This window comes from Colius striatus, chromosome 8 (genome assembly GCF_028858725.1).
Source record: "Colius striatus isolate bColStr4 chromosome 8, bColStr4.1.hap1, whole genome shotgun sequence".
NCBI classification, from domain to species: domain Eukaryota; kingdom Metazoa; phylum Chordata; class Aves; order Coliiformes; family Coliidae; genus Colius; species Colius striatus.
In genome coordinates this window covers 35141276-35161565 of record NC_084766.1, presented here as the reverse complement: position 1 = coordinate 35161565, position 20290 = coordinate 35141276, and the positions used below count along the sequence as shown (strand labels likewise).

Here is a 20290-nt window from a genome sequence, read left to right as displayed (position 1 = left end):
TCACCGTATGTGCAAACTTTTTGTCCTATTAAGGTGCATGAAGGGGAATCCATGTCCTATGGTGTAGGTAAAGCATCAATTTCCAGGAAAGCCCAGTTAAAAGAAATAGGCATGGTTATCTCCAGTGTACTCTTTGAGCAGACTTGGAATCAGGTATTCTGCTGATTCACCACAATTCTGCTCAAAATCTTTGGGTTTTTTACTACACAACATAGCCTGTGAAATTAAGAAATGAGCTGTGCATCTGCCACCACTTGAATGACAGTAGGAACAACCACAGCAGTAATGGCAAACAGATGCAAGTGAGCGTCTGTGCAGACCACGTTTTGCTGGAGCTGGCTGGTGTTTGGAACTTGCAGGTAGTTTTTCTGCATAAACATTTCTAAAGTTTGGACATAGTTTTTGTGGCTCTCACATTGGCCCATGTAAAGTTAATTCTGGCCAGCTTTTAAAGGGCAGAGCCAAGAATTAACTTTTCAAATATTTTTTCAGGAGGTTAAAAAGTGCTGGATGAATTGAGGGGGAAAGATTGAACTCTTAGAGCACAGGGCTAATGCCTGACAATACATTTCTACAAACTGTAAAAAAACAAACCCTTTGAATGCTAGTTTGACTGCTTAATTATCTAATTTATGAGTTTAATTTTCCCAAGTGCTTTAAGAAATATGATTACGAATCGATCCAGGAAAGATGACACTGGCCACATCGCTAACGGCTGTCACACTAAGTTATGTTCAGTAATGATGTACAATAGAGAGGCTGAAGAGTACCTTGATTTCTTAGTAAAAATTGCATATTGGTTTTGGTTCATCTGATTCGTTATTTTATGATGCCTCTCATTATACTTTACATTCTACTCTCTTACATTAGACTTCCAAGATTGTCTTCAAGAATAACTCTGGAATACTGCTTTTTACTTTCAATTCCTTACACCTAAGGGTCCAGACTAGACATCAAAAGATGTGTTTTCTACTTAAGCTCTCTAAGCTACAGGATAATTTTAGACTGCTGAGACAAATGGAAGAGAGTGATTTGTATTGCAGATATAAATATATGCATGTGTATATATGTATTGCAGCTGATAGTTAAGCAGTGGTACTTGCCTTGTAAAAGGTTATCCAAATATAACTCCAGATTTAAGACAGATCTCTCCTATATTTTTCCCTTCTGTAAGTCCATGACTATACAGGTGTAGTTGTACAGCTGACTCTACTTTTTCAATTTCTTTCCCTTTTACATCAACCTGTAATTCTTCATTCTCCTAAACCCTTGATTGCTTGTTTCACCTGAAGGTGACACACCAATATTTGGCTTGCAGAAAGCTGCCCCACCTGTCCTTTGATGTGAGTAGCAACTCCTTGTTATAGCACAACTAGAAGATGCCCATCCTCTCTCTCTGTCCTCCTTTGGCCTTTCAGTGGTTATGCACATAAACTATTCACTGCTCATGCCATGGGAAAAAATTGTGAGGGATTATTCTAACACCTTTTCAGTACCTGAGTTGGACCCACAGATACCAAACACCTCTGTATGTCTTTGAAACCCCAACCATACTATTTCCTGCACATAACTTTGGACTGCAACAAGTGCAAGTTGTTCAACAATTTTACATATCACCTTTCTGCCCTGAGTGAACTGCACAAAGGTGAAGAACAGATGAATTTCCTTTTACTTCCAAGGCTGGATCTGCATGTTCATGTGCTACACAGAGGGTTGCTCTTGGCAACGTTAAGCCATTTTCTTAAATACATGTATTAAAACTGAGCAATTACTGTGTATTGCAAAACATTTCACAACAGATTAATCAGGATGCAATATAGTATGTGAGGGGAAAATGATTGTGACTGTTTCTCAAACAGAGGGAAAGAACATTTATGCAGAGCAGCATATGCCACTGTCTGATATTTAGGCTTTCCTCATCAACAAAAGTGAAAAGCTTAATATCTATATTATATAATCCTCCTGCTCTGCATCCAGAAGGCACTGAGGGCTCATTAAATACTTGACTGCTGCTCTATGGTAATTGGACAGGGCTTAGGGGTTATTTTAAACTCTTTTCAGTCAGAAGCACTTGGTAAATGCATTTCCTGTTAATCTTTGTTATTCAAAATACAGCAATTAATGATAATTTCTAAACTTCTTCCAAAGTATTTTTTAATTAGAAATGCAAGTGGAACAAGGAATGAAGCTCACATCTTTTTTCCTCTAGTGTTCTTGTACAGTGTCATGTTACCTGTGTGATTGTGGAGAACTAATACATGGAATTTCTCCCTGGAAAAATAATTGTGAGAAGAGGGAAAGAAATCTGGAGAATACAAGTGTTTGAGATGTGTATGTAGTCTTCCTTAGGGCTCAGGACCTTTGCAAAGGTCACAGCACTCTCTGTAATGTAGACTTGAACTGCAGGTCTTCAGAGGTCAGAGGCTCTGAGATTCCTGGGTTTTGATTAAGATATCTTAATAGGAAATCCCTATTGCACAGCAATGGTGAAAATTCCAGTCCTCTGCAAAGCCATAACAGGGCAAAAAATTAGAACATATCCTTTCATCCTTTACAGTCTAAAAGAGACTGCGTATGACCTAATAGATCTATTAGTACCTTGATTTTTCTGGCTTTCCTATCATTTAGGTTGCTTATATGGGAAAACATTTAGACTGAGCAACTGTGTCATCAGCTGCCCTGATAAATCATTTTGTATATCATTGCTTGCACGTTCCTCTGTGTTGTGGCATTTAGGGTTGTATGAATTAGATTAATGGCTGCACATCCTTGCAGGGTAACGTAGACTGTCCCATTTCTACCCAGGGCAATTGTGAGTGAGAAATGCTCCATGGGAAAGTGTCCAGGATTAGTGAAGCTTGATGCTTTTCTTAATAGCAAAGCACAAGCTTTGTGGTGGTTGTGTTCCCATCTTCTGCATTAAAGTCATAGAAAGTTTATCTGAGGTCACTTAATTGTTTGTTTATTTTCATAGAATCACAGAATGGTAGGGATTGGAAGGGACCTTTAGAGATCATCCAGTCCAACCCCCCTGCAGAAGCAGGTCAGCCTAGATCAGGTCACATAGGAACATGTCCTGGTGGGTCTTAAAGACATCCAAGGAAGGAGACTCCACACCCCTCTGGGCATTTTCTGCTAAATCTCTGTTTTCTTTCATCTCTGTGGCAGAAGGACACTACTCCGTGGCAAAGAAATTGAGGATGTGGTGCAGGGCTGACACAGTGGCCCGTGCTGTCATGGTGCAGTGTAGTGCCCTCTATTTTGAACACGTTGATGGGATGCTGTCTTTGGAAAAGTCTTGTTTTGGTAAATGTGTAGCTCTGATGTTATGTTTTGGTAAACATACAGCTCTTACTCTGGAGTTTTGTTACAGGAGATGTGGCACTTCTAACCCAACTTTTGCCCTGCTTGGACTGCAAACTAAGCCAGCTAGATAAATACCCAGCTTGTGCTTAAAGAAGTTACATTTCTTTATATAAAAGTCAGATCTGATCAAGAGATTAAAAGAGGATATTTCTCTTCTTTTTTTACCCCCTATTGACAGGCATAAACGACTTCAGTTACCTGCACACAAACTGCTTTGAGCTGTCCATCTATGTTGGCTGTGACAAGTATCCCCATGAGAGCGAGTTGCCTGAGGAATGGGAGAACAACCGCGAGTCCCTGATTGTTTTTATGGAACAGGTATTCAACAGAAGAGTGACTGCTGAATAACTTGATGACTCCTTTCAGATTGAAAGAGTGTTTAAGGTTCCTGATATTTGTCTTGCCTGACTACGTGACTATTGGTATTTGTGATAGAAACCTTACCTACATGCAGTACTAGCATATCACTGCAGCCAGGCTGTTTTCTCTTAGGGGAATAAAATAATGAAGCCTATTAAAACTGGATGTGAGTGCAGAGCTTGCTAGAAAGGACTGCCAAAAAAAAAAACCCCACACAACCCCTAAGTCTGCTGCTTTATCTGCTCATGTTATGTGTCTCTTGAATTTGATACCCCAGGAATCCTAACAGAGTTTGTAAGCTCATTCCTAAGTAGCTCATGCCTGGAAGGCTGATACTGGGTTAACAATGATATTTCAAAACCATAAACTAGACATGTAATACATGTAATTCCTTTATGGAGTTACTGATTTGTTGTATCTTCCTAGAGATAGTACTGTTCATTGCTGTGCTATGTTTGTTTGTTTATTCTCTTGATAGGTCCACCGGGGCATCAAAGGCATAGTGAAAGATGTGTATGGGAAGGGAATCCCAAATGCTGTCATTTCAGTAGAAGGTGTTAACCATGACATCCGCACAGGTAAAAAAGAAACCCCAAACTTCAGTGCAAATCAACACATTTATGGCTTAAAAACAAAATACAAACCCTCATTGCAACTTCAAATTCTTTCCTGAGAAAAGCCAGCAGCCAAAATATGGTCCAAGAGAAGTGGTACATGAGGAGGGAGTCACAGCATCATAGAATGGTTTCAGCTGGAAGAGACCTTTAAGCTCATGGAGTGCAGCCTTTGTCCCAGCCCTATCAACCACTAGACCATTTCCCTCAGTGCAACATTCACCCCTCTCTGAAACCCCTCCAGCAACTGTGACTCCAGCACCTCCCTGGGCAGTCTAATGCCTGACAACCCTTGCAGGAAAGAAATTCCTCCTCAGATCCAGCCTGAACCTCCCCTGGTGCAACTTGAGGCCATTTCTCTTGTTCTATTGCTTGTTATTATGGGGGAAGAGACCGATCTCTTTTTCCACGTGCAGCTGCACAGGCAAGAACAGAGCTCTGCCTTTCTTCTCTGCCTCTCCTCCTTCCTATCCCTTTTAAAACATTGAGCAAATAGCCTTTTATCTGGCCTGAATCAATAGCCTGAGTTAGACTGTCTCTAAAGAACTCTTATTGCTTTTTTTTTTTCTCATGTAAAGGTAGTGCAGATCTACCCCAGAATAATTATAGCACTGAAACAGAAGAAGGTAGGTAATGACTTGTTGAGCAAAGAGTATTTCTCTGTCTGTTAAGGGTTATAGGACTGTGAATGTGTTGGAGATGTGGTTTAGAGCTATGTCCAGAGGAGAAAAGCTGTTGCAGGGAAAGGGAAGTTTCACAGCTTGAAGAGTCTCCTGCGAAACGTCACAGCTTTGTAAAAGATTGTTCAATAGGGATCAGTAGAAACAGTCTGTTGCACAGGTGGAATTTAGCCCTGAAAATTACCTTTCAAAATGTATAGTTTCTAAAAAGTGAAGAAATGGCTATTTGCCTCATTAGCACAGTTTTGATCTATATCCAAACACAGCTATGGATACTCAGAGTAAACTTTAAGGCTATTTAATAGCCTGGAAAGTAGTTATGGCACTAAATACAGAACTGCTTAAGTAGTCATTAGCCAATTACACAATTAACAGTAATACCTGAAAATATTTGTTGGCATGTAGCAAGCAGGACAGTGGCCAATGATCATTGTGTTAAGATACAGAGTCATCTTCAATGGAGAAACAACAGAGGGGAGAGGAGTGCTATGGAACGGAATAGCAAAACAAGATGTCATCAGGAGTCAATGGCTTAAAGTGCTGGTTCAAAGTGCAAGAGGTTAAAGTTTCTGTTGGATGTTTATGGAAAAGTAACATCAGGATGAATAATCAGATCATAGAATCATAGAATGCTAGGGGTTGGAAGGGACCTCTGGAGATCATCTAGTCCAACCCCCTTGCAGAAGCAGGTCAAACTAGATCAGGTCGCATATTTTTGTGTTATCTAGATAAGTTTCAATATTAGAAACAAAACCACCAGTTTCATGTATTTTTTACATCCTGACTGGCATTCTGGGTCTTTAATCTGCTGCTGCTTTCCCGTGCTTTGCCACTGAGTTATAATATGGCACATTTTGACACATAAACATTTCAGGCTGTGGAATATTATAGACCTATAGATAAGAGACTACAAAATCTTTATGTTTGCTACAGTAGATTATCTGACTTATAATCTGATATTACAAATCTTGCAATATCTATCTTAGTTTATGATTAAGTTTATTTCAGTGCTGTTGTGTCTCTGTTGTAACAGAAAACATTGAATGACAGATATTTAATCAGGCAATAATGATTCTGCCTTAAATACTTTTACATGGGACCTCTGGGAGATGGGACCAGTGGGAATTAATCAGTTACGTTTCCTTGTGCTGTTTTAAGTCTTTCAAGGCTGCCAAGACTTCCAAGTAAGTTATATTACTTTATAAACAGAATTAATTTATTGGTCTAGTTGAGGCTGAGTTAGTGCAATGGGTGACTAATCTTCAGCTCTCAGTACACTGGATTGCCATATGAAAGAAAAATCAACAGTTTAAAGACAGCAAATGTGCATACAGAAAAGAGTCCCAGTGTCACACGTAATAAATGTGCAAGATCCCAGAATCCACTTTGTAACTCTCGAGGAATCTTGCAGCTATTCACATCTAGACTTAGAGCTGAGCATCTATAGCTCAAAGCCATCTGCATTTGATGTGAAAAAGAAGATGAGAAAAAAAAAGTACATATGCTTTGAAATTCTTCTTTCTAATGAGACATTTAATCTGACTTTCTGGTTAGGAATCATTTTGGAGATGGCAACATAAAAGTTCTCTTTTGTCCTATATTATACAGATAACAATGTATGTCTCATTAGTCTTTGAAACTAGAGAATTTATCTTGGAGCCATAAAGCCAAAACGACTTGTATAACTCCAGAGAAGGAAGGCAAATTGGCAGCAGTCTTCTGTCATTTGTACCTTTTAAAATGAAAAAAGTATCCATTTAAACCTCTGAGTTGCCTTCATACAAAAATAGGCCAAGCAGGAGAAGAATTATGATGGCCTCTATCTCTATTCATATAAGTTTTGTTTAAAGCGAGCTAAGCTGTAAGGTATCTGCTGCTTCTTTGATACATTAATGTGGTTGACTACCCTGTAGAGCCAGACAAAAGCTGTCTGTAAAGGCCCTCTTATAACACATACTTGTTAGAGAACATTTATCCACTTCTTCCTGTGGACCAAAAAAAAAAAGCACACAGGAAGCACCTCTTTTTAGATTTTCTCTTGGACTTCTAACATATCTTATGGGAAGACAGGGTTGCTGACACTAAGCTAACAATATTAATAGGCTAATTGAAGTCATTGATTTTGAGAGTAATTGCTTCATGGAAAATTATTCCATTTTCTCCTGATGCAGATGTAACTATTGATTCAGTCTGAGCGATTACATGTTGTTACACTGAGATGCAGAGTGTGCTCTGTGAGATAACCTTTGGAAAAGAGGTCATCAACTGGATGACCAAATGCTCCTGGACACCTTTTTTTTTCTCCTCCCGTGCTGCAAGGGCAGTTTTGTGAGTTGCTTCCTATAACTGCAGCTTTTTGAAATCTCAAAGCAAATCTGTAGAAGGAAACATTGTTCCTTTCTAGTGAAACACTTCTGTATCACAGCCAGAGTTCAAAGAGGCACATTTCTCTGTGACTTTTTTGCTATAAAGAGTAATTAATTTAATTTCACAGAATGTTCAGAGAATTTTAATGAATATTTTAGTAAGTTTCATATGATTTTGGTATACACAAAGTAGCATTTAGTAATATTTAATAACACTAGCCTAAGCTAAGCATAAGCCTGGTATTGTACTCTCCAGCCTCATTCCTGGCTGCCAGTTCAGTAGAGGATAGTTAAGTTTTAGTTGTTAGGTGCATTGCATGTGCAGGACTATGGTTAGTTTTCCTAGAGAGTCTGTTGTACATAAGAGCATTAGGACTGATTTTTAGATGTATTTAAATGAGTGAAATTTGGTACATTTGACTGTAGATATGACAATTATAACAAATGTCTGTCCTATCAGGCTCAAAGAGTGCTCCAATTAACTGAAATCTTTATGGAGTCATCTGGCACTTTGAATTTGTGATGCTATCACCTTTGTATCCTTATGTTATTTTATCTAAGCAGACATGGCAATGCTTTTCAAGACCTAATATGTGGAGATAGGTGTAGTCTGCCTACAGCCCATTCTTTTAGCAAACCTAATGTTTACTAAATTAATCTCTATTATTAATTGTGCTTCCCTTGCCATCTGCTCTGAAATTTTTTTACCTACTGCATTTAATCTGATTTGGGAAAAAAACCCACCAAAAACAAACCTTTTAGTCTGGTATTAAATTCTGAGTGATGACAGCTGACAGAAATACTAATGTCTACTTACTTGTAAATGGAAGGGAGGTAAAGTACATTCTGCTAACAGCATAATATCCAGCTTTGTAATAATTTCTCGGTGGTGTGTGAATGTATAGATTGTTTGTTTCTGGCCTCGTGCAGGGTTGTGATGAACTGCCTGTTAAATATGTCAGAGAAATGTGGGTCATTTTGGAACTCCAGGGGCTAAAGCAGCCTCTGAGCAGGGATCCGTTCACAGCCACACATGGGGTGATGTGTAACCTTTTACCAGCCCTGTGGCATTGTCAGAGCATTAACAGCTAAAAATGAGCCCTTAGGGATAAATTAAAAAGACTTGGGTAGCTTTATGTTTTGTCTGTTGGTTAAGGTGCCAATGGACACAATAGTAAGAGAGAGATAAATAAAGACCTTCTCTGAGAGTGTTTCCTAAAAATGCCTGAATCCTGAGAAACAGAAAATCTGGTCCCTGATCATCACCCCAAGTGGGGTCAAACTAGTTGAAAGACAAATCTGAACAAGCTGGTGTGCAAGAACTAACTTCATTAGGTGTGGTTCTTGCACACAATTTTACATTCAGAGACCCCAATATCAGGGTACAGATGATTTTGCTATTTTGCTAACATACACTGTCTCCAAACATGTCTTTGTTCATTTGCCCAACTCCTAAATTAAAGTCCCTTTTCTTTACACAGAGGCTAGCTAGTCTGATCTTTTCCCAAATGCAATGTTTTTATGCCAATCATCTTTAGCTTTTGCAAAACACTGCATTGCAAGTGACCCAAGGCTAGTGATAGTAAAGCTGTCAGTTCTCATCAGTGCTGAAAAAATCCCAAGCTCTCTTCTGTTGTATTTCTATTTATATATAAATTGCATGTTTGAATATATGGTTTCATTCCACAGGGGGTTTTCCTGGGACAGAGTGTGAAACCAATTGTAGATATTAGTGTTTCACTTTTTTCATTCCAAAGCCAAGAACTCTTACTAGTTACAATGATGTTTAAAAAGAAGTCTAAAACCATCCTTGTGTTTGTATTGTCAATCTGATCTCATTTGTGGGGAAAAATGAAGAAAGAAAGTTCTGTTTCAACAAGGTGTAAAACTATATCTTGCTTTGTGCATGAGTAGTTGAGTTGATTACAGGAGCTGTGTTCATGCATTTACAGGTAAGCAAGTGGTTAAGCACCCAGATGAATTATGCTTTGTAGGAAAATCACAGTAGTAAAACTCAGTGTAATATTTTATAGGAGGGGATATTTCCTTAGATCTCTAAGTGGGTTGATATGATGTGTTCACTTGTTTTGCATAATAAATAGCACCAAAATATGTACATGCAGGCAATCAGGCCAGCATCCTGAGTGCAACGTGGATATCCCACTGGGGCTCTTCTCGATTCATTTGTTAAAATCAGTTTGGGGAAAGTCCTTTACGCCCCTTAGGATCACCAATTGTTTCAAGGTGACTCCTTGCCTCGGGATCTTTTGGTTTCAACTGACAAAACTCTTAAACCAGATGGAAGCCCAGACTTTCATCATTTGGAAAATATGCTTGACATGTGTTTTCCTGAAGGGAAAATTGTCCTGAAAACTACCTCTTTTCCTACCAGGAGCCGATGGGGATTACTGGCGTCTTCTCAACCCGGGGGAATACGTGGTGAGTGTGAAGGCAGAGGGCTACACCGCCGCCACCAAGACCTGTGAGGTCGGCTATGACATGGGAGCTACCCAGTGCGACTTCACCATCTCCAAAACCAACATGGCCAGAATCAAGGAGATCATGAAGAAGTTTGGGAAGCAGCCCATGAGCCTATCCATGCGGCGGCTCAGGCAGAGGGCTCGGCAGTGGCGGCAGCAGCGATAGGCCTCAGCCCCAGCAGCCCGCGGCCTTCACGACCCCTGCTTCTCTCAGCCTGGCTGTAGTCGTAGTGAGAGTTACATAACCCATCTCTTCATACGTATTCCTCTGCACCAAGGCCTTTCTGTTAGTGGAGCTGGATGAATAGTGGGAGTTTTTCAGTTTGGTGGCAAATCAGAACCAAAAGAAGCCCCAGGTTGGAGGGAGAGGCAGGAAGAATGCAGTAAGATGTTTTCAGTTAGCCTGGAATGAATTTTTCTACTTGTTGAGCTATTTAATCTGTTGTAAATCTGTTTTCTTTAAAAATACAGAAAAAGGAAAAAAAAATACTTACAAAGAAGTGTTGTTTTGGATGAAAAGTCGAAAAGTGTTGTTTCTGAAGTATAAAATTGGTATATTTTTGCAATTAGACAATTTTTTGACACTCTTTACATTTTATTCTTATATAAGAAGAGAAGAACATCTATCGAATATCATTAACATTTGTGTCAAAATTTCAGTCTCCCCTTTCCCTGCAAATCCACCTTTTGATAAGCACTTTAGCTTCCCTGCTTGGGGTCTTTATACGTAAGGATGTCTTGTGATTCCAGGGTTTAATGCCAGGAGTTTTTTCTCCTCTTGCTTTTAAAGGCTACAATTTTACTCCATGAATTAGACCTAACAAAAAGGGCATGGGTTAAGGACCACTTCAGCACCGTGGCATGGCACCACCTGCGAGAAGGACTCCAAACAAAACTGGTCATGTGAATGCAGCCAGTTGCACCATATGTATGAGAGAAGAGGTTGTGTCACTTATAAGTGCATCGTTCACAAATCTGTTATCATCTTTTTTTCTTGAGTTTTGACCTGCTCCTAGGTGCCTTTTATGCTGATGCACACCTTGTGCCACTGCCTTCCGCGGCATGCAAGGGATTTTGTGTTCTGCATGGTCGATTCATCTTGGTACTGCAGCTGCTGCTGCTTTTCTGGCCTTGTGATTCTTTGAGAGCAGGATTTGTGCTTTATTATCAGCTTTTAAGTAACCAAATTGTACAGCAGATCTAGGAAAGAACGAGCTTATATAAACACTGGATAAAGTATCAGCTGGTGAAAATCAACTTTGCTGTGTTAGCTTCAATGTTATAACCTCAGTTACAGCAAATGAAGGGCCAGCTGTATGGTTTTAGCTAGTCAAAAGTCTATGGCTAAATAAACATCACTTAATATGCTTGGTAGAAAGGCTGCAATACATGCTTCCAAATCTAATTCTGTTTAAAAACAGTTTAATTGCTGTAACAGTGTTTGCCTATTTGGTATGATTCTTGGAAAAGACATTTCACCAAAGTGTCATTCAAAACTGAGGGAAAATAAAGTGCAAGTAGAAAATTTACTGTAAAAATACCACGTGCCCTCTGTATTAAAACTTTTTTCTTGTCAAGGAAACTTGTAAACACACAAAAGGGAAAAGATTGCAAAATATTCAGGAACCCTTGCATAATAAATAATCCTATTCTCAAATTTCCTAGACAATCCCAGTCTGTGATTGTTCTGCAGATACTAGTAAATAACAGCAATGTATTTGGTAGCAAGAGCTCAAAGAAAACAGAAGAGTGCATGCATGATTTTCTATAACTGAAGTTATGGAAATCCAGCTCCCAATAGACATCATTTAAATTGAGTAACAGAGGTAAACAAATAATCCAATCACAACATTAGCATTTGGAATTGGATTTTACTTATTTCACTCCATTTACACCCTTTGCAACATTGTACTTGCCATATAGTTTTTATAGCAAATATAGCAGCAACATGTCAAGAAAGGGGTTTTTTGGCAACTGAGAAGGTATTAACGATGTCTTTGTGCAAGGAGCGAAATGAAATGACTTTGGAGTATGGAATAATGACAGCAGACAATTTGTTAGCTGTTTAATTTGGCTTGTTCATTGGCTTATGTAGATTTTGTAACTACTACAGTAGATGAGGGCCATACATGATTTTTTGTGTTATGAATGGATGGATTTTGCAAGGTGGCTTCTCTCTGAACTCCCAAGAAGGATACCAAATCATCTTGCTAGGGGTCTTTGGTATGCATAGGTGAATAAGGAACTAACCAGTCTAATCTGATAATCAGATTGAAGGTGGAAAACATTCTCTTAGTCCTGACAGGTCAGGTCTTTCTGAGGTAATGTTTCAGGCTGGTTTGGTATCTGTTTTATAAGCCTAAGAGATCCCTATGTTTTTCTCAACAAGAAGTTGTTTTCAATTTGAGAGCAAGAAGTGGATTTGGTGGGAAATTCTTCAGTGTCTATTAGCTAAAGCTACACAGAGTCTGCTTGCTAAAGATCTCAGTAACATCAGATGCTGAAGACAGTGGCCTTTGTGCACTTTGCTGCCCGTGACTAGTGCTTAAATATCCTTGGGCACAGCAGGACTATGATTAATGAAGGTGACCTTACTCCTTTTTAGTAAAGGCATTACTAAATAAATGGCCTAATAGTTGTCAAGTGTACTTGTCTGTGCAATTATTTTTTGATTTTCCAGCACCTTTACACTGGAAAACACTCAAATTCAAAGGAATTTTACTAGGAACTTCAGATGAGTGAATATGTCATGCTAAGATGCTGCCCTGAACGTAACAATGAGCTGATGTGTGTCCTGTTTACTGCTATAGTTAGGCACTCATGAGTTAAAACATTAATTTTCTTTGAATTATGTAGCACAACTATTTAACCTTTGCATAGATTCAAACCACAAACTAATAAATCTGGATACCCATGTTTTCTATTTATCTGCCTTTTCCACATCTTCAGAACAGGTAGGTTTTTTTTCTAAACTCTGTGCTTTCAGTCTCTTTTCCTTGTAGTGTTATAGGAAAATATATGAATATAGGAAAATAGGCAAGCCTTCAGACATTACAGGAAATAAAACTTGGGGATGGATAGGATCCTGTTATAATTAAAGATGTATTTTAACAGCTACTTATGAGAGGACTTTGCTAAACTTCAATCATCTCTGCTAGAAAAACAAATGCAGTTCCTTCCAAGTAATAGGAAATTCAGCTGCACAACCTCACCCACAGAGTAAAGGTTAAACAAACAAAAGGTTAAAACAAGACATACTCCATGCTCCTTGATAATACCAGCCATCAATCATCTGCTCCCATGCAGAGCCCTGACAGACATAAAATACAGTGGGAGCTGGCTGGCTTCTCCTTGACTATCCATGTCAAGCTGTCCAGTTCTTCATTTGTTAATTGGCTCATTATCATCATTTTGATCACCTTGTATCTCAGTTTTTCTCACCCATCTTAGCAACTACAAATATACTTACCTCTAAAAGACAGACCTCAGAATCTGCAAATCAGCTTGGGAATGCTGAAGCCAATAACACTACCTACTGAAACAATATCTACCTAACACATGTTTGCATAAGTGTAGTGAATCTTGGTAATCTCTAACACAAATTTCTTCTGGCAGCAGGAGGCTGTTAAAGCATCTGAGTATTGCTTTTGCCGGGAGATTGAACTCTGTATGGCTAAAACAGACTCCGAAAAATGAATGTAAATGAAGGTTCTGGCTATGCTGGTGAAGAAATGCAGCTTTCCATTGGCTATTTTAAGCCTGACACATATTTTGGCTTCTATCACCAATTTCCCTTTTTATCTAGCTGTGGGCTTTCCCCTCTAACTTCAGCTAACTACGTTCAGCTAATTTGAGACATCTTCCCAAAATGTGGATTTCAGCAGTCAGTGGTGGAGATCCACAGACAGATTTACTTACCTCTATTATAATGCTATGGCAGGTGGTTGTCAAGGTGCTTCTCATGAAAGGTCAGAGATGAGTTAACTCGAAGTACAAGCGGTTTCTCACCAACAACTTTCAGCACTTAACCTTTAAAAATTGGCATGGAACATAGTTACTGTGGGCCTGAAAATGACTGAGTTTGAAAGTAAATGTTCTCTGTGTGAATTTAGTCAGGTTGCAGCCATCAGCCTGAGGAAGGAAGCGTAAAAGCACGTACAAGTTGTGTAAGCTGTGGTAGCATCACCTCCTGCTGCAGCACACTGCTATGTCAGCATGGAAACACCACCCAACAAACAGCCCTGTGTACACCTACCAACTATCCAGTAGAATAGTCACTGAGTGACTTTCCAAGCACCTATTCCTTTCTTACTGGAGTGAGGGTCAGTGACTCATACTGTTTGCTTTGATGGATAATTTTAGTACCACTCTGCTAGTGCTTCTATGTGCTGTCTTAATAGCAACCAGTTTTCTCAGTCCTGTCCTATTCTAATAAACAGCTCTGAACACTTTTTGGCTTCAGGTGATAAACTTATAGAAGTTTTAGGTCTTTATTCTGGTATTTAATTAATTGCCAAAGTTTAAATCACCTCTATACACTTAGTCTAATATCCTTACTCATCTCTAATTTCTTTTTGAAGGGCATTTAGCTTGAGATGACATTTTCATATTTCACTTGTAACACGATCATATAGTATTTTAGTACCAAATTTATGTTCAATGAAGCCAGCCACGGTGAAGGCAATCCTGTGCCTGCAACAGTAAGTCACTAAATAACCATTCTCTGCCATCTCCCACTAATACAATTACCATTTTACAGCATGCACAGCCATTTTCTATCTAAGTGAGACTTACAAACCCACCAGGTCCACATTCTGATTTGCAGGACAATTCGTTGGTCTGTGTGGTGTATTTGTCCTATTAACCTGACAAGTTCTTCCATTTTATTTTGATGGAGATCTGGATTACTGCTTCACATGAAAATTTGAAGCAGTGCTCTGATGCCCATAAAAATGTCCTTTCTTCTGCCTTTCATAAATTCCAGAGGGATTGTATTGACTGGACAAATTTTGATTTAACATTTCAACCCACAACTACCTAAAATGGATACATTCATCAGTTAAAAATGCCAAGAATGAGACTTTGGGAGGCTTGTGAAAAGAGTTTAGGCAGTGAACATAAAGGTACTTTATAGCTATATGTTTATATACTTAATCTGTGTTTTCAGTTACATGAGTGGTTTTAATCATCATCTTTAATGCCAGGATCAGAGAGGTTAAATCCATCTTCCCCTCCCCTGTGTCTGGTGGTTTGCACAGGCTGGATTAAACAATATCCCACACACTTTTCTGCTCAGGCTACTTTGCTTGACTCTCTTTACTAAACTTATCTTCAGAGACCTTTCAAGCACTTACCTCACCTCATTGGCCAGGCTCCCAGGTGAAGGTCCAACCTTCATCTGTGAAGGTCATCAGAGCATGACTGGACTGCCAGCATGACATCTGGAGATAATTCTTGGTCTCTCAAGGTATATCAGCACTTCTAGGGGTTTTTTTTTTTCAGCAAACTGCTTCAAAGGAGTATTGCAGTGCTCAGCAAATGCCTACACTTTTAGCTTAATACTATTCTAAGAGAAGATGTGGATAATTTAGAAAGCTCTATTTTCCTCATCAGGACATAGGTAGAGAAAAGGCTGAAAGACTGATTAACAGCAAATGTTGAGGGAAAAAAAACCCATGAGATCATAGTTCTGTAAGGAATCCTTTGCATACAGAATATATCAGTTCTGCAAGACTTTATGAAGTTATAGATAAAGTTGTCTTGTAAAACCTGTGAATTCTGTATGGAAATTACTCCATTCCCTCAGTGGTTTAAATAATAAATCATCCTGCCCTTCACTCCATAGTGAGGAATTGCAATGTCCACTGTAGAAAGGGAGGCTGAAAGCAGCTGAAAGATTCTGTCTCAGAGGGTAAAACATCAATGTGCACAGTGGGTTTCAAGGCCAGAAAAAGGTATAGGAAATAGGACATGCACAGATCTAAAGGAATATATAAATATCAAGACCCAGAGAGCAGCTTCAAGCATGGCAGCTTGGTAGGGGTCCATATGGAGGGAGCCCAACCAGGCTGCATTATTCCACGAGACTAAGATGCAAAAAAACCCACCCCACAACCAACCAACCAACCAGAAAAACCCAAAAACAACACTTTGCTTTTGCCAAGCAAAATAAGCAAGCAAAAAACCCTCCTGTGCATGTTGGAAATAATACTTATGAGTAGTAGCACCAAATCACAGTTATGAACAGAAAGCTTTCTCTTTTGAATTCATTTCCATTTCAAATCTGCTTTGTATTCTGAAATATTGATGTTTAGATGAAGCAATGAGTAACAATTCCCACTTATTAGTATATCAACCATGTGATATTTTAATTATTCTAGTCATTAGCCCTCACTTAATTTGCAGGAGCTGCTTTCTAGAATCCAACACACCACTTATGTCAACAGCACAATCATCCTCATTAACTCTGTACTGTCCCAAGAGCAACTCAAAAGAGCACTCAGAATAAACCATCATTTAAAGATCTAACAAAATTCAGTCAGCCTTATTGTCAGCAAGTAAAAAGATGAAAAATGGAGCTACTTTTTGTGGTTTAGGTGTGACAGAAATTCAATACTTGGGTTAATAAGGATCAATGGCAGCATAATCTCACTTGAATGGACCAGGGGGGTTTAAATTTGAGATCTATTTCTTACCACAAGGATCTGGATCTGATTACATGGCTTCAATGTAAAAGGTGCTAAATTCACATTCTTATTTATTATAGTTTTGTGAGCCGTCTAACTCACAGGTGAATAGAGTCATTAATCTGGTGGTCTCCTAATAGCATGCCACAGCCCTAACCCAGCTCACCAATCAGCTGCTGGCAACTTTAAGGCTGAATCAGGCTCTCCCAAGCAGAACTGGTAGGTTTGCACTATAATCTGAAAAGGAGTGAAAAGTGAGTGGGAAAACAGATTATTCTTTTATTATCTGCCTAAATGCAGAAGTTTATTTTTCAGTCTTTGGCTAATGAATGTCCTCTGGAGCCACTGAAATGAAGGTGATGGTTTCTGGTAACGTTTCAACCCCTTAGGGTTGTACTGAAGGACCAAAACTTATCAACACAACAGCTCCACCAGAAACAAAGTGTAAACTGTTAAATCTACCTGTTCAGTTTAATTCTAGGTGGTTTTGCTATTGTTTGTTGCTATATTGTAATTTTGAAATGCTAATGCAAGTTCCTTGAGTGTTGTAACTTTGAATCTTAGAACTCTAGGGTTTGGGGTTTCACTGAATTTCACAGTGTTTCCCTGCACACTTTATACCACTTTTGCCCTAAGAAGGTCATCAAGGATCAATTTAATGACTCATTCACTGTAAATTTGAGTAGTGCTGGTACTATATTAACAATCATGTCACCTTCAGCATTAAGTGATGTACAGAACATACATGGTTTGAAGAAAAACCAGCACTATAAAATGATTCTCGCTAATAAAAGCATTCATGAAAATTAATTGATGAATTTCCACCTTGGCTTTGGAAGTAATTTATCATTCTTAAAGCAGTGTGAATCTCCAGGGAGTGCTTTTTAGATTATCATCTTCTTTAGCTGGTTTATTAATTCCTTGATTTGCTGTTAACAGATTGAAAACTAAATGTAATAGGTGCTTGGGAATAACAGGGTTTCACCTGGTTAGTGGTTTTTCTGGTAGTAACTCTGGGGACAATAGTGAAGAGCAGACTTTCTGGGTGTTTGAAAATGCACCATCTGTGCTGGTTGAGAGGAAATTTTATAGGCCAGATCTGCACAAAATATAAATCAATCAAACTTTCTTGTAACTCATCTTTGTAAGCTGCAGGGAACTTGTTAGCTCCTTGGTGTTTGGGAAAGAAAAGGATGAGATTGGGGTGGGAGAAAGACAAGTTCAGAGGAAAAACTGAAGCATGGAAAAGAGGATTCAGATGGAAATCTATTCCCTCATTTGTCCTTAATAATGAATCTTCCCTGAATTTGCCTGTTCCTGAATTTTTGCCCTTGTTTTTGAGGCAGTCAGTGAGCTAATCGACAAACAACAGCCTCAGTCATGGCATTTCAACACTTCCAGTCCAAGGCAGGGAGCTCAGAAGCATCTTTACCCCAAAGTTGATAACTGTAGTTTTTCAAATAACAGAAAATGACTCTGAATCTGGGGATTTGGCAACTGGAAGAGAACTAGTAAAAGCTCAGGGTAGCAAATGTGGTATTCCTTCAAAGTGTTTGTGACCTGACACCAGTTTCATGTTTGGTGGAGGAAGTGGTCATGTATCTTTTTTATGACAGGAGGATGGACAGTGAGTGGAGGACACATGAAATAAGCCAAGACAGAAGTTCATCTCCTGTTGTCCAGGTTGTTTGTCCCATACCAGGCACAGCTTTGAATCACCTCTGTCCAACAACAGTGCATCTGGAGAGAAGTGTTGAGTTTCTAAAGAGATATTAGAGAAGTATTATGATCTGCTGATAATGTTGAAATTATCCACTCCCAGTTATAAAATCATATAAATGTCCATTATTAGAAGGCAAAAAAAAAACTCTGGAGGGGGAGGAAGGAGTAAATAAGGATGTTAAAAGTGATAAAGTAATAATGAGTCTCTGCAACCCACAACAATACTGATGTGTGTGTTTATGTGCCTTGTGTGGGCATGTTGTATACACTTCATATGTTTACTTTCATTAGACAGAAGCAATTATGAGGACAATCAGCCCTCAGGGAGCATCAGCACTGCAGAGCTGCCAATTTTTTGGCATTAGAAAAGACAAACTGTACAAATGTAACCTTCTTACAGTAACAATCAGAGCAGAGTGTAGGAGTCTGCAGTATTTATCATCTTTCCTGATTATATCACGTTGAATTTGTTTCAGGGATTACATTCAGTCTAAAAAGTCAACTTTAACGTCTCCCCTACCCTCCAGAAAAGAAATAAGGAGTGGGAAAAGGAAATAAAAACCCACCAAACAAAACAAATCACCCTGCTGAAAAAAAGCCCCATCTCCCCTGGGACTTCTCTATCTGAAAATGCTAACTTGAAATATTTAGGAACTTGGCCATGTTTTTCTATGTCAGGTTATAAAGAGGCTTTAGAGACAAAACAAAACAAATGCTCATCCTTTGAAACGACACCAAAGCTACTGACATCAAGATAAAACTGCCTGCCCACTTTGACACTGCATTTGATAGGCTTCCTTATCAAGTAACTCAAAGTGATTGTGGCTTGCCAAGAGTTAACTTTTATCTGATTCCCACTGTGAAAGTATGACTATTTTCTGCATGGAAATTTGTGACCCATTCCCACTCGAGTGTTTACAAAAATCCAGCATGTTGTAGGTGCTGCTGTAAACAAAAGACTGGTAAAAATAGGTCATTTGAGCTCTGGGAAGATGCTGCCAACGCTTGTGTTTATAACACAGTTTCCCCTGGAAGAGTCTCATCTTTTAGGGTTTTTTTTTTTTTAACAAAAAAGCCTCCAGAATTGTAGAAGAAAGCCAAAAACCAGAGGTCTGCAATCATCTGGAGAAACCATGGCCAAATACCAAAGCCCTCAGTTATACTTTTCTGTTAATTTCATTCTTTTTAAGCTGAAATCATGACTCTGCACGAGCCAGGCTAGAAATTTTTAAGGCATTGAACAAGTACCATGCTGAGATATTTTGTTCTTCACTTGTTGCCTCCTAAGACTGCCTTTTGTGTATGAATTTTGTGGTTAGCATTAACATTGAGAGTACAGGAATGTTTTCTGTACTTAAGAGATCACTTTAATCATACTACATGGCTTTGCAACATCTCCAGGACTGGGGACTCCCCCAGCTCCCTGGGCAGCCTGGGACAGGGGCTGAAAACCCTATCAGGGAAAAAGTTCTGCCTCAGCTCCAATCTAAACCTCCCCTGGGGCAACTTGAGGCTGTTTCTTCTTGTCCTGTCACTCGTTACTTGGGAGAAGAGACAAACCCCACCTCCCTACAACCTCCTGTCAAGGAGTTCTAGAAAGCTATACTGTCTCTTCAGCCTCCTCATCTCCAGTTCCCTCAGTTGCTTCCCATCGGACTTGTGCTCCAGACCCTTTCCCAGCTCTGGTGCCTGTCTGTCTCTGGCAATGTTGCCATTGGCCTTCTTGACCACCTGGGCACCCTGCTGGCTCATTTTCAGCTGCTGTCAATTAACACTCTGAGATTCTTTCCCTTGAGACGGGTTTCCAGTACCTCTGCTCCAGTCTGGAGTGTTGCTTGGAGTTGGCCAAGTGCAGGACCTGGCACTTGACCTTGTTAAACCTCACACAGTTGTCCTTGGGCCATCACTTCAGCCTGACCAGAGCCATCTGAAGAGCCTGAAGAAAGTGATATAGAAAGACAAAAAATACAGGCTCTACAAAATCAGAGTCCAGGACTTCTCTCTATTTTGATGGCT

The 20290-nt window shown here is 39.3% G+C and overlaps 1 protein-coding gene across 1 annotated transcript in view; it reads left to right on the top strand.

Moving 5' to 3' along the window:
- CPXM2 (carboxypeptidase X, M14 family member 2) overlaps positions 1-12471 on the top strand; it is a 72900-nt gene extending 60429 nt beyond the window's left edge. Inside the window, exons 11-13 of the mRNA XM_062001151.1 lie at positions 3545-3684; positions 4205-4304; positions 9779-12471. Coding sequence (XP_061857135.1) covers positions 3545-3684; positions 4205-4304; positions 9779-10032 — 494 coding nt within the window. The 3' untranslated portion in view covers positions 10033-12471. The remainder of the gene's footprint in view (positions 1-3544; positions 3685-4204; positions 4305-9778) is intronic.
- Positions 12472-20290: the final 7819 nt, after the last annotated feature.